At 40.8% G+C, this 14798-nt stretch overlaps 1 protein-coding gene and 1 pseudogene across 2 annotated transcripts; both read right to left on the bottom strand.

Moving 5' to 3' along the window:
- Positions 1-395: 395 nt before the first annotated feature.
- Positions 396-6461, bottom strand: LOC103985894 (cadmium/zinc-transporting ATPase HMA2-like). 2 transcript variants are annotated; one of them, XM_065151644.1, is made up of 12 exons: positions 6330-6461; positions 6080-6219; positions 5654-5883; positions 4943-5200; positions 4813-4866; positions 4397-4494; positions 3528-3783; positions 3308-3445; positions 2770-3097; positions 2219-2421; positions 1543-1742; positions 396-1378 (listed from the first exon to the last, which is right to left on the bottom strand). In XM_065151644.1, the coding sequence occupies exons 3-12, from the start codon at positions 5862-5864 to the stop codon at positions 617-619; spliced, it is 2508 nt and encodes an 835-aa protein (XP_065007716.1). In that variant the 5' UTR covers positions 5865-5883; positions 6080-6219; positions 6330-6461; the 3' UTR covers positions 396-616. The 2 variants fall into 2 exon arrangements, with proteins under 2 accessions (XP_065007716.1, XP_009402027.2); XM_009403752.3 differs by lacking the exon at positions 4813-4866 and having other exon boundaries at positions 6080-6213; positions 6330-6422.
- Positions 6462-6601: 140 nt separating this feature from the next.
- LOC135638432 (eukaryotic initiation factor 4A-like) lies at positions 6602-13042 on the bottom strand (annotated as a pseudogene).
- Between the last annotated feature and the right edge of the window lie 1756 nt (positions 13043-14798).

The following is a 14798-nucleotide window of genomic DNA, read 5'->3' as shown; positions in this document are numbered from 1 at the left end:
CTGCGTCACGTCACTGGGCTATTTGGACATCATCGGTAATGTTCGGATCCGATAAATTGCTTTCCACTAATTCGTTTCTCAGAAATTATTCAGAGTGAAAAATAATAATAATAAATTTTATTTTATTTATCTGTAAATTAAGGATATTTCACGTCAGTCAAATCAGTTCCTATTTGTGATGAACCACAAAGATCAATTTCTCATGATTTGAAATTGGCAGCAATCATTTTTGCTCTAAAGATTTGAAAACATTACTTGTATGGGCAGACATTTGATATATTTACTGATCATAAGAGTTTAAAGTATATTTTTACACAAAAAGAATTAAATATGAGGCAACGAAGACGAATAAAACTTCTAAAGGATTATGATTGTACCATCCGTTATCATCCGGGTAAAACAAATATTGTAGCTGATGTACTTAGTAGAAAATTTATAAGTTTTATGGTAAATTTGGTTATGAACAATGGAAGCTGTTAGAAAGAAATTATGATTCGAATGTAATAAGGAATAACGTCGATGGCCTCTATGATAAATCTCACAGAATCCATAAAAATTGGATGAGTCCAACAAGATTCCAATAGAATCTTCCTTTGAATCTATCTGAGCCTCGTGATCAGGTGGCTGCTGTCTTCTCCCTCTTCCACTCTGTCATGATCTCAGGTATTTGTACCATTGCACTCTCACCTGCACAGTAACCATCTATGTGACTCCTGCAGCACCCACCAATCTCTCTCCTCCCTGTTGTCCCTTCTGCAGATGAACAGCCTCTTTCTCTCCCAAACTCATCCCCATTGGCCATGCAGCAACCATCACTGGTATGGTTTGCATCAGTCACGGCTATGGCCTTCTTATGATCATGGCAGCAATGCTCATCCTGGAAGCTCGGACTCTGCAGCCGCCGGTCCTTGAGCCTGTTGTGGAAAGAGCTGCAGCATTTTGCCTGCGAGGGTTTGCTTGTTTGCAGCAGGGTCATGCTGTTGAAGATGACCAGCAGACATGTGCCGACGTCAGCTAGGACTGCTGCCCAAAGAAGTGGATGCCCCGCGACGGCCATGGCCAAGATGGCAATCTTTGTTGCCAGCGAGAAGACGATGTTTGCGACGATCTTAAATCGCGTCTTCCTCGCCAGCCTTATGGCTTTGGGAATCTTGCGGAGGTCGTTCGACATGAGGGCTATGTGGCTGGTCTCCACTGCAACCGCAGAGCCTGATACCCCCATGGAGATCCCAATGCTTGCCATGGCCAATGCAGGTGCATCATTCACCCCATCTCCCACCATTGCTGTAGGCCCTTCCCTTTTCTTGAGACTGTCAATCAAGTGAACCTTGTCTTCTGGTAGAAGCTCTGCATGAATTATTTCCATTCCATGCTCTATCTGTTTAACAAAGGAAAAGAAGTATCAGAAAGTGTTTGTGTTGTCCTCAGACTACTTAGGATTTTGCTGCATAAATTTTGATAAAGATGATACCAAGTTGTCATCATCCTGCAAAAGTGTTCTTAAGGTCTTACAGTGTTCTGGGAACAAGTAAACCAAATTACCTGTCCGTGTGCATGCATTGCTGCTTCTGTGCTATCTCCAGTGAGCATTGCTGTTTTGATGCCCAATAATTTCAACTCCTTGATAGCTTCTGCAGCTCCTGTTCGGCATGTATCAGATAGGGCAAATGTTCCAACTTGTATCATGTCCAAGAACACATAACCATAGGTGACTCCCCCCTTCATGTCCGCCATGTTTGGAACTGCAGTTTTCAGGACAAGATGTCATACAAATTTTAAACATTGTTCATATATTGAAAGTGAATATAGCTTAGGAAACTGTATGTTCCTGCTTTCTCTCATAAAATAGAATCTATTGCCTTAGGAAGCACGAATTCAGCAACAATATTTTGATAGTTCTGAATAAAAGACAAACTAGACCAGAATACTTGTTCATAGCTAAAATTATATATCAAATTGCATTTTTGCCTGCATTCTTTTTCTCATTGGCATTATAGTCTACCCTGTTCATCCTGAGCTATGAGCCGATCAGTTCTGTCTATACATCCAACTTTGTTTGTCTCTAAAATGTTCATTTTAGAAATCTCATGCTAGTTAATTGCACTACTAGAAAAGCTCCAGAGATATCATTGAAAAAATATGAAGTACTGCAGCAGATTCAGAATCAGTGTGTAATCATTTACTCAAGGAATTACATGGTTGAGAACATATGATTTACCTGTCTCAGATGAAGCCCTTGCTGCTATTCTTTTGTTCCCAATATAAATGTTTCTTCCTTCTATTTCTCCATAAATTCCTTCTCCAGGATAGATTCGGAATTCCTTTACACTCTCTGGTTTTGGTTCAATAGAATATGAACGAGCATGGTCAACAAGTGCATATGCCATTGGATGGCTCGATTTACTCTCGATACTTGACACCCTGCAGAGATGCCAAACTTTGAGTCTACTTCTCAATATGTTGCACATACTATGTCCCAGAAAAATAAAGCACAAAAATCTCTTGTTGTAATTAGAGATTAAATTGATAGACATGAAATGCATGACAAACTTGTCAGATGATCCTCCAATCTCACTGCTTTCACTTGCTGATCTTTGACTAGCTGAGCTGTTCTTGCACATTTCTTTCCAAATTATTTTTCTTTTTATCAGGAACATTCTCTCTGAAGTAATGTGTTAAGGACAATCATCTTTCCTTGTCTGCCATCTAATTTAAATGAACAAATGCAAATAGTAATTGCTAGCAAATCCTACTTTAGCCTAGTCTTACCAATAAAGAAGTGTATGAAGATTGACTTTGCTGCTCATCGATTCAAACTCCACAACAGTGAACTCTCCTTTTGTTATCGTCCCTGTCTTGTCGAACGCCACAACTCTAATCTTGGCCAGGGCTTCAAGAACATCCCCTCCTTTGATGAGGAGCCCTGTCCTGGCTGCTTTCAGGAGTGCACAAAAGGTTGCAACCGGAGTGGACAGCACCAGTGCGCATGGACATGCACTCACACAAAGGACCAGTGCCAATTGGAACCAGCTTCTGGGGTTGCTAGCTCTCATTAGAAAAGGAATTAATGCCACTCCAGCTGCTACAATCACCACAGCTGCATTGAAGACAGGCAAAGATGAGGAAGAAGTCTTTGATGATTCAAGCTGATTGGTTTAGCAGCAGATATCATACTTCCATAAGATGTAGTAATTTTTTGGTTATCACATCTTTGCCGACATTTAATCATCTAATATTCAATATATTTGTGCAAGAGGTACATCTCCTTTTAGGTTCATTTCATGTTTAGTTAATTGAAAGTATAAACCTGGTGTGTAGTACTTCGTGCAGGAGTCTATCAATCTCTGTGTCCTTGACCTGCTACTTTGTGCTTCTTCCACCAAACTTGTCATTTTAGCTACTGCAGAGTTCTCTGAAAGAGAAGTTGTTCTCACACTAACATAACCTGCAATGCCTCTCGCAGAATGTTTGCTGAATTCCTCAAATGGAGCAGTTCAGTTTAAAAGACTATATTGGGAGGATGATACCATCTATGCTGAGTGTGCCAGCCCAAACCAGGGAATTAGGTTGCTTGGCTACAGGGAAGGACTCTCCTGTAAGGCTTCTCTCATCAACTTCACTCCACCCATCGATTACGATGCCGTCTATTGGGATTACTTCTCCTGCTTTGACTGCAATTAAGGTATTAATTTCGACATCCTCGACATCCACAACCTGACCTGTTTCAGCTAGAACAGCCTGCTGAGGAGCCATGCTCATCAGTGAGGACATCCCTGCTGTGGCCTGCAGGTTAGGATTGTTAGCTCATTTCAGCTAGTAAAGATTGCTACTCTATGGATATTACAACTTAGAATTAGCAGAAAAGCAGTATGTAGCCTTTGTTATTGGGATATTAGGATGATTCCCAAGCACAAATGAACAAGTAGTAAAAGTTCTAGAATTGAACATATTCGTAAGCCAGGTAAAATCTCAAAGAAAATTTGGATAAATAAAAGTGATAAAATAATAGCTTTTGATATATTTGAATAAGCTGCAAGAAGATGTCTTGATAAATAATGAAAAAGATTGGCTCAAAGATGAGCAGTAGAAAGCATTGCCAGCTTGTAATTCATAGTTTGTTCTAGAAGTAATAGAGGATAAATAGATAAGTTTGTGAACAACTGAGTTGATTCATTTTCACAGAATCAATTGGAGAATTGCCAGCTCAAATAAAAATTATCCTATGATTTGTCATTTATTTAACAGAATACTATTACTATGAGCAAACCAATCTATGCTTTCAAGGGTGGTCCACCTCTGAACTCAGAGCCAAGAGGTTGGAAGAAGGTCTCTTTTCTGAAGTACAACAGTGCATGAGAGAGCAAAGGAAAGCTGATAATGTTGTTGGAGTAAGTACCTTACTGCTGGCCTTTGATTCCAACCATTCAGCAACTGTGAACAGGAGCACAATAAAGGCAGCTTCTGAATAGTCCCTGAATGCAACTGCCCCACCAACTGCCAAAAGACACCAACAAGGCAGCAACAGCCCATTGTGGTCACCAATAGATTATTTCTTCAAAATGATGCAGACAAAATTCAAATTCCAGATTGGATGGAGGAAAAAAACACTTATTTCTGTTTTGGTTAGTTCTAAGTTCTAACATTTCATGTGCTATTGTATGTTCAGATAGTTTGATTCCTGCTTCTTTTGGGGTGGGTTCAACTTTTCTACTGATGATGGAAACAACTTGTTGTAAAATCATAAATTTGAAACAAGGTGGTACTTCCAACTTCGACAAAAATGATAATGGTGGTGAATCTTAGGGAAGGAACCTTGATCTGTAATCTTCATTCTCGATGTAAATCCTTTGCTGCTAAGGCTGTGAGCTTCATGCAACTTTCACTGTCATTCAAAACTTTTTTCATGTGTACAGCTCTTCCAGAAAATGAGAAATTGATCTACCTGCGATAAGTAGAAGGATGTTGATGTCCAGTGTAAGCTTCCTAATGGCTGCAATGCTTCTCAGCATGATTGGTGGTATGCCGACCAACACTGCAGCTATCGCAAACCATTGCAGTGGATGGAAGAACTTCTTAAACAGTGAGACCAGAAGTAGTACTCCACAAGCCAATATATATAGGCTTGGCCATTTCTTGGTAGTCTTTGCAGTGCCATATGCGCGAACCGAAGCTTCCAATCTTGCCTGGTTCAGTGCCTTAGCTGATGGAACCAAAGCAAAATAAGACACATTAAAGAAGATTTCAATGTTCTTGGAGATGCAATTTTTTTGCAGAACATCAAGTGATCATTGTTGTTGCTCACATCTACAAATTCTAGCCAATTGAAGGTTCATAGATATCAGTCTGGTGGTCCTAGCAGGCAGCTCTCAAAATTTAACTAGGCAGGTATAGGTCTTATGCACCTCAACTACACTAAGGATGGTCCCTTCATGATGAAATCGAACTGTCAATTTCGATACAGCTGTTCTAGCATCATCACTGAGCCAAAATTTGTATGGCAACCCCCCAGGCTAGATTATTTCAGAGCAAGTAGCAGGAGGAGAAACAGAGGGGTACTGAAGTTTCTCGCACTGGAGTGAGTGATCTATTACAGCATGAACGATTAAAGGAGTAAATGTCTTAGAATAGAGTGTTCTTGTTTAGATGAACTTACCTATCTCATGTTGAGAAATGAGGAGGCTGTCATGGATTACTATGACTGTCTTTGAGGGAACGATCACTGAAACCTTCTGAACACCATCCAAAGGCTTCAGAATTTTTTCGATCAGGGGGACTTCGGACGAGCAGCAGAGACCCAACACGTCGAAGTAGCTCTTTTGATTCTTTGCTGCCTTGGCTTTCCTGTCATTGCCTACTCCGCCCATAGTTAAGCTACCTTCAGAACTGAAATGAAGTGTGCATGGTGTAAAGAAGGTGGAGCAGAGAAGTTCCCTCAAACTACAATGCCACTGAACTTACCTGCATGAACCATGTGGAGAAGAAAGGTATGACATGACTCAGTATATTGCACCAAAAACAAAGGAATGCCAGGTAATTTGATGAATGAATCAGAGAAGTTGAAGAGAGTGAGATGACTGACCTCACACCTGGAGAGACAAACTCTTGGCATGAGCTAGGAGGGAAGATATCCCTTGTTCTTCATGCTGTGTTTGGTAGAGGACAATTCGCTTCTTTATAGTATTCAAGGAGCATGAAGTGGCAGGAGGCAGTATCCTATCACTGACAACAAAGAAATGTAGCATACCAAATAGAAATTTCCACAATAAAAAGGAAGAATGAATTTTAACGGAATATCAAAAGATGTTCTTTGAGAGAGAAGAGAAACACACCATGACAGAGAGGTCACATGAAAGACACCCCACTCTCTAAGCCTTCTTCTCTCTATAAAGAAGCAATGACCTTTAGCCTCTCGTAAGACTCATCCACCACTGGCCTTTGGTCAAGCAACAAGCCATATGAGTAACTGCTCCCCAGGCAAAAGGGTATGAGTCCATGTGAATAACCAAAGTTCCATTTTTCTTGAGGGATGTGTGGTGTGGCACATTCACCTTAGAGAAAACAACAATATGTTGTTTCTGACATGTTCGAGCCCAACCTTCTATTGGCGACACCATTGTTAACAGAGAAAGAGAAAACAAATAATGTGTTTGATGATTTCTCTGTTTTAGAGTCACTCTGTGTTCTCCCAAACCTCCCACCTCGTCCGATCCTGTGGAGGTAGCTCTCCGATTGCGTTGGCAGATCATACATAGTTCACGACCAGCGAGACCTGCTGCACGTCGATACCACGAGCAAGAAGGTCTGTGGTGATGAGCACACGAGAGGAATCCGATCGGAACTCGCGCATGATGATGTGATGTCCCTCGTGTTCTGATCCATGTCTCCATGAGTCGCTGACACCGTCTGGTCTTTGCTCCTCAACTTCTCAGTGAGCCAGTTGACCTTGCGACGGGTCTTGACGATGATGACAGACTGACTGATCGCCACCAGTTCATTGAGATCGCACAGCGTGTCAAACTTCCACTCTTCCTTGTCAACGTTGACGTAGTGCTGCGTGATACCCTCCAAAGTCAACTCATCTCGCTTCACGAGGATCCCAACAGGCTTGTTCACGAACTTCTTGGTGATCTCAAGGGCCTCCGGTGGCATCGTCGCAGAGAAGAGTCCCACCTGAACTCTTGAAAGGAGTAGCTGAAAGATGTCGTAGATCTGCAACGACACGCTACCCCTTGTCAAGTTCGCATGAACGGGAAACCGAAACCGGCGAGCAGGAAGAAGATCGAACCTGGTCCTTGAAGCCACGCGAAAGCATCTCATCTGCCTCGTCCAGGACAAACATTTTGATGTGGTCAGAGCGAAGGTATCGCCTCCTTAACACGTCGAGGACACGACCGGGAGTGCCAACCACGGCATGAACGCCCCGAAGAGGACCCGTTGATCGATCCGGACACTGATTCCTCCGACACAGGCACGAACTTTGACGCCCAGGCAGTCACCGAGCACCTGTTGGGCTGATGGCCCATATTCAGCCCACAGCTCACACTCCCTCTTAACATAACCCTAATTAAGATTAGGGGGTGTGGTGGCTGCGTTTTAGAGGCAGATTAAAGCTATAAAAAGGCAGCAACGAGACAGATCTTTGTAGCGACGAGATTCCAAAGAGAAGAAGGAGAACAAGGCAGAAGAGGAAGAGAAAGAAAGGGAAGAAGACAAGGACAACGCAGAGAGACTGTTCACAATCATCTAGCAGTGTTCTCATCTCAGGTTAGATCAAATCTACAGTAGGCTCTTGCTGTGATTACTTGGGAGGTTTTAGATATTGTGGGCAGTAACGTGATCCTTGTATCCCAGTTATTCTCTTGTGGTTGTTGCTTGGGTTTTGGGCAAGAGATTGAGATTTGTATATTCATTATTCTCATAGTGGATTATCTCTAGTTTGCCCCATGGTTTTTACCCTTCACATTGAAGGGGTTTTCCACGTATATCTTGGTGTTCTGTTTGATTGTGTTTCCATTTTATTCCGCTGCGTATTTTGGTCTTCTAGTATTTGTTCCTATACAAAGGTTATTCCTGTTTATATCCCCATCAACTGGTATCAGAGCGGGGTTTTGGTGATTTAATTTTTGTATTTGAACATGGAGGCCAGTAATATTTCTCGCATGATTAGTTTGAATGGAAATAATTGGATGATATGGAAACCAAGAATGGAAGATCTCTTGTATTGCAAAGATTTGTATGGACCTTTGCAAGGGGATAGTGCAAAACCTACAACTATGATAGATGATGAGTGGAAGAGGTTAGATCGAAAAACAATTAGATTTATTAGACAGTGGCTTGATGATAGTGTATTTCACCATGTTTCTACTGAAATTTCTGCATATTCTCTTTGGAAAAAATTGGAAAGTCTCTATGAAAGAAAAACAGCCGGCAACAAAGCTTTTTTGATCAGAAAACTTGTGAACCTAAAATATAGAGAGGGTGCTTCTATTGCTGAGCATTTGAATGAAATGCAGAGTATTACTAACCAGTTATCCTCTATGAGAATGTCTCTTGATGATGAGTTGCAGGCATTGTTACTTCTCAGTTCATTACCAGAAAGTTGGGAGACACTGGTGGTTTCCCTTAGTAATTCTGCGCCAGATGGTATTGTCACTATGAGTCAAGTAACAAGCAGTTTGTTGAATGAGGAGTTGAGAAGAAAGAGTTCGGCAACATCTCAGAATGATTCACAGGCACTTATCTCAGAGAACAGAGGAAGGTCAAAGTCTAGAAGCAGTTCACGTATGGGTAGGAGCAAGTCAAGATCAAGAAAAGATATTGTTTGCTATAACTGTGGTGAGAAAGGACATTACAAGAACCAATGTAAGCAACCTAAGAAGAACAAGAAAAAGGGAAAAGAAGTGGAGTTTACAGAGTCAAAGGATAATACTACAGCTACAGTGTAGGGTGGTGATTATTTGATTTTGTCTCCTTCTGATGATATTTTTTCTTGTGTGTGTCAGGATCTTGAGTGGGTGATTGACACAGGTGCTTCTTATCATGCTACACCACGGAGGGAGTTTTTTGCTACATACAGGTCTGGAAACTTTGGTGTTGTCAAGATGGGCAACTATGGCACAGCAGACATCATTGGCATGGGTGATATCCATTTAAAGACCAACCTTGGCTGTAAGTTGGTACTTAAGGATGTGAGGCATGTGGTTGACTTGAGGCTAAATTTAATTTCAGTTGGAAGACTAGATGATGAAGAGTATGAAAGCAGATTTCACAGAGGGCAATGGAAGCTCAGTAAGGGTTCTCTTGTTATAGCTAATGGAAAGAAATGTCATACTTTGTACAGGTTGCAGGCTAAAGCTTATGGTGAGCAGTTAAATGCTACAGAGAAAGACTTCAGTATGGAGTTGTGGCATAGGCGATTGGGACACATGAGCGAGAAGGGGCTGCAAGCTCTTTCCAAGAGAGAGGTATTATCAGATCTCAGAGGTATACATCTGAACCCTTGTATTGATTGTTTGGCTGGTAAACAACATAGAGTTTCATTTGCTAGTGCTGCTTTGTCTAGAAAAATGCATGCCTTAGACCGTGTTTATACAGATGTATGTGGTCCTTTGAGGACAAAAACTCCTGGTGGATCTGTTGATGTTCTTGGTATAAGTGGTGCACTTTATTTTGTCACTTTTATAGATGATTTTTCCAGGAAAGTTTGGGCTTATGCTTTGAAGACCAAAGATCAGGTTATTAATGTCTTCAAAGAGTTTCATGCCAGGGTTGAAAGGGAGACAGAAAGGAAATTGAAATGCATAAGATCAGATAATGGTGGTGAGTATATGGGATTGTTTAATGACTATTGCAGGTCGCATGGGATCCAACATGAGATGACAGTTCCTGGTACACCTCAGCATAATGCAATTGCAGAGAGGATGAACCGCACCATCATGGAAAAGATCATATGTATGCTTTCACAGGCCAAGCTACCCAAAAGGTTTTGGGATGAGGCTTTGAGGACTGCAGTTGATGTGATCAACTTATCACCATGTACAGCCCTAGATGGTGATGTTGCAGAGCATGTATGGTCAGGGAAAGATGTTTCCTACAGGCATTTGAGAGTGTTTGGTTGTCGTGCATTTGCACATGTTCCAGATAATGAGAGGTCCAAGCTAGATGGTAAGTCTAAAGAATGTATTTTTCTTGGTTACTCACATGATCAGTTTGGTTACAGGCTTTGGGATCCAGAAAAGCAGAAGGTGTTCAGGAGTAGAGATGTGGTCTTCTTTGAGGATCAAACCTTTGAGGATTTGAAGAAGAAGGCACCAGCCAAGACTTCTGTAGAAGGATTAGCAGATTGTGACCCAGTTATTCCTCCAGTATATCAGGGTGATGAGGGAGATGTGCAGGAAAATAGTGTAGAGTCTGATATTGATTTACCTGCAGGACATGTTGAGCAAGAAGAAGTAGGAGAGCAAGTTCCCGCAGAACCTCAATTGAGAAGATCTTCTAGACAACGTCAACCTTCCAGAAGATACTCTACAGATGAGTATGTGATGCTTACTGATGCAGGTGAACCAGAGAGTTACCAGGAAGCAGTTGAGAGTGAGCAGAAAGAGAAGTGGTTAGTTGCTATGCAGGAAGAGATGGATGCTCTTCAAAAGAACCACACTTATGATTTGGTGCTGCTACCAAATGGAATGAAGGCCTTGAAGAACAAGTGGGTTTTTAGGTTGAAGACTCAAGAATATTGTTCTCAACCAAAGTACAAAGCTAGATTGGTTGTGAAAGGCTTTGGTCAAAAGAAAGGTATTGACTTTGAAGAGATATTTTCTCCTGTTGTTAAAATGTCTTCTATTCGTGTTGCTCTTGGTATTGCTGCTAGCCAGGACTTGGAGGTTGAGCAGTTAGATGTGAAGACAGCTTTCCTTCATGGTGATTTGGAGGAGGAAATTTATATGGAGCAACCAGAAGGCTTCAAAGTCAAAGGTAAAGATAATTTTGTCTGCAAGTTGAAGAAGAGCTTGTATGGGCTAAAGCAAGCTCCAAGACAGTGGTACAGAAAGTTTGATTCATTTATGACAGAAAATGGATACAAAAGAACGGCTTCAGATCATTGTGTGTACATCAAATGGTTTGGTGAGAATTTTATTATTCTCTTACTTTATGTTGATGACATACTTATTCTTGGAAAAGATATGTCTAAAATTGACAGGTTGAAGAAGGAACTGAGTGAGTCTTTTGCAATGAAGGACATGGGGCCAGCAAAGCAAATACTAGGCATGCAGATTTCTCGTGACAGGAAAAACAAGAAGATTTGGTTGTCACAGGAGAAATACATCGAGAAGGTATTGGAAAGATTTAGTATGAGCAATGCTAAGCCAGTTGGTTCTCCTCTTGCAGGTCACTTCAAGTTGTGCTCAGAACAGAGTCCGTCAAGTGATGAGGAGAAGGAGAAAATGCAAAAGGTTCCTTATGCTTCAGCAGTTGGAAGTTTAATGTATGCAATGGTATGTATGAGGCCGGACATCGCATATGCAGTGGGTGTTACTAGCAGATTTCTTGCAAATCCAGGCAAAGAGCACTGGGCAGCAGTGAAGTGGATTTTTAGATATCTCAGAGGGAGCTCTAAGGTTTGTTTAAGCTTTGGAGGTGGACCACCTGCGTTAACAGGTTACACAGATGCAGATATGGCAAGAGATATAGATACGAGGAAGTCTACTTCAGGTTATGTACTTACTTTTGCAGGGGGAGCTGTGTCATGGCAATCCAGGTTACAAAGGTGTATTGCTCTCTCCACCACAGAAGCAGAATATATTGCTGCTATAGAGGTATGCAAAGAAATGTTATGGATGGAAGAATTCTTACAAGAATTGGGGCTGAAACAGAAAAATTATGTGATGCATTGTGACAGCCAGAGTGCCATCCATTTGTGTAAGAACCCAATGTTTCATTCCAAGTCAAAGCATATAGATGTCAGATACCACTGGATTCGAAATGTATTTGAAGAGAAGCAGTTGCAGCTTCAGAAAATTCATACAGATGACAACAGAGCAGACATGTTGACGAAGACCTTAACAAAAGAAAGACAGGAGATATGCCGACAGTTGGTCGGTATGGCTTCACATTGAGGAGTCATGGGACAGCCTCCCTTATGGGCTAAAGGGGGAGGTTGTTGGGCTGATGGCCCATATTCAGCCCATGTGGGCTTTATCAGCCCACAGCTCACACCCCCTCTTAACCTAACCCTAATTAAGATTAGGGGGGTGTGGTGGCTGCGTTTTAGAGGCAGATTAAAGCTATAAAAAGGCAGCAACGAGGCAGATCTTTGTAGCGACGAGATTCCAAAGAGAAGAAGGAGAACAAGGCAGAAGAGGAAGAGAAAGAAAGGGAAGAAGACAAGGACAACGCAGAGAGACTGTTCACAATCATCTAGCAGTGTTCTCATCTCAGGTTAGATCAAATCTACAGTAGGCTCTTGCTGTGATTACTTGGGAGGTTTTAGATATTGTGGGCAGTAACGTGATCCTTGTATCCCAGTTATTCTCTTGTGGTTGTTGCTTGGGTTTTGGGCAAGAGATTGAGATTTGTATATTCATTATTCTCATAGTGGATTATCTCTAGTTTGCCCCGTGGTTTTTACCCTTCACATTGAAGGGGTTTTCCACGTATATCTTGGTGTTCTGTTTGATTGTGGTTCCATTTTATTCCGCTGCGTATTTTGGTCTTCTAGTATTTATTCCTATACAAAGGTTATTCCTGTTTATATCCCCATCAGCGCCCTCATCACCTTCTCGATTTGCTGTGCCATTTCTCTGGTGGGAGCAAGCAGCAAGGCCTGGCATTCCACCAAGCCATAGTCAAGCTGCTGCAGAACTCCAGAACAGAAGGTGGCAGTGTCATCATCAGCTGATGGATGCCCGATCTCAATGTAGCATGAAATGGGTCACAGGAAAATGTGATCATAGACGTATACACCATTGGCGTAAATGCCTCTAAGCAGATTCTCTCGGAGTTCTCATAAACTCATCACATGAGGTGAAAAATTCATGCCCATCTGCGTTTAGACTGCAGAGGGAAACAGCAATGAGGAGAGGGATGACAAAAATGATGTCGAATGATCTAAAGAAAAGGTGAAGATGAAGTACAGCTCGTTCATCTTAGCAAACACTGACCCTTGTGGTGCAAGACCAGCCATGTCTGCAATGCAAAGAAGAGAATAGAAGATAAGTACACTAAGTGATGGAGAAAACTTAGCCAATGATCTTACCAAAATATTATGACCAATTCCCATAGAAAAGCATCCCTATTTATCATAATTTCTTATATGTTTCTGAGTAGTAATTTAATTTCATCTATATAAGATTTATATGAGACATTATAAATCTATTCAAAAACATTATAACCGAAACAAATAAAACTCAATAGAAACTTACTCATGTATAAAAATATAATCTTAAATTAGTATCTTTATTGGTTAAAAGCATAAAGAACAATCAAATAGTGAGACTTTTATATTATATTTTTGAATAGGCTTATAGTATCTTGAAAAACACTATAAGTCTATTCAAAAAATTTGTAACTAAAGAATCGGACCGACTCATCGTTTGATTGATAGATTCATACTATGGACCGATCCACCGAAAAAAAAAAAAAAAAAGGATAGAAATTGTGATGTCTTGTTAGGGTTATTCTGAAAAATATGATTAAAAAAGTAGCATCGATTGAAAAATATAAAAAAGGGGAAGGAAAAACCCAAAATAAACCTTTTCCGGGAATTCGTCCAAATTATTACACAACTAAAATAATAACAACAAAGAAAGAAGAAAAACATCTGAAAAATTGAGAAAAAAGATGCACAGTGAAGAATGAAATAGAAGCATGCCAACTTCCACAGCAATATATCATGCAACAGGGAAAGGCTAATTTGGCAAATATGGCTGCAAGAGAAGTCAAAGAAACTTTGCCGAGCTTAGGAATAGAAAGAATCATAGAGATGATTGTGGATAGATGGCAAAGAGAATTAGCAGGAACGAATCTAAATAGCTCATATAGATACAGCAACAGCATGTTATTGCATGTAAGAATTATATGTATAAGCTCAGGAAAAAGAAGCAGCGACGACAATAACAAAAAATGATATCATAGTTCATGAGAACTCACTGATTTATTATCCTAAGGGAAGCCATAAATAACTGGAAGTAATTTCCAGATAGTTTCAGGTTGATCGAATGCTTGGAAAAGATCACAGTAGACTCATCTAAAGCTCACGAAGGTGAGTGGCTTGATCTATAAATGCAAGCATTTGTTACCCGATATATTCTAATTGAAATCGATAAAACAAGAAGAGAAATCAGATTCAACAGAACAGGTTTTAGCATATCTATAGACGCAAAGCAAAAGCTAGTCCACTCGCTTGCATGATCGAGCAAGTGGCAAGCACGGTTGGAACCAAAGGCGGAAGGATTCCGATTGGTAGAACCCCAAATTGAGCTCATTCGAGAGCCTATGACTCCTTTTTATACGCGAGGTTTATCTTTATCTCGGAGTTTTGGATGTTTTTTGTTTTATCTTCGATGGATGTATTGCATGTATTGGGACGCTTTGATCGTATCGTATCGGATACTTTTGTGTTTTTTTTGTCTTGAAGGAATGTATCACGAGCAAAGGCTACTTTGTCACGAGTGAATGCATCACATATAATGAGACATGTTTTAGATACATTTTGTCTGAGATGAACACTTCACTTATAATGGGATGTTTTGATCATACCGAACATGTTGGGTGCTTTGAATAAGTGATATATCGTATGC

Source organism: Musa acuminata, chromosome BXJ3-5, assembly GCF_036884655.1.
Source record: "Musa acuminata AAA Group cultivar baxijiao chromosome BXJ3-5, Cavendish_Baxijiao_AAA, whole genome shotgun sequence".
NCBI classification, from domain to species: Eukaryota; Viridiplantae; Streptophyta; class Magnoliopsida; order Zingiberales; family Musaceae; genus Musa; species Musa acuminata.
This window is presented reverse-complemented; position numbering and strand designations above follow the sequence as displayed.

What these genes read in the sequence shown, in the direction of transcription:
- LOC103985894 (XM_065151644.1), bottom strand. Translation starts at nt 5,864, where the DNA reads ATGGGCGGAGTAGGCAATGACAGGAAAGCCAAGGCAGCAAAGAATCAA. An exon ending in CATTTCTCAACATGAGATAG is followed by an intron (nt 5,201 to 5,653) that starts GTAAGTTCATCT and finishes TGGTTCCATCAG; the next exon opens with CTAAGGCACTGAACCAGGCA. An exon ending in AAGGGCTTCATCTGAGACAG is followed by an intron (nt 1,743 to 2,218) that starts GTAAATCATATG and finishes TGAAAACTGCAG; the next exon opens with TTCCAAACATGGCGGACATG.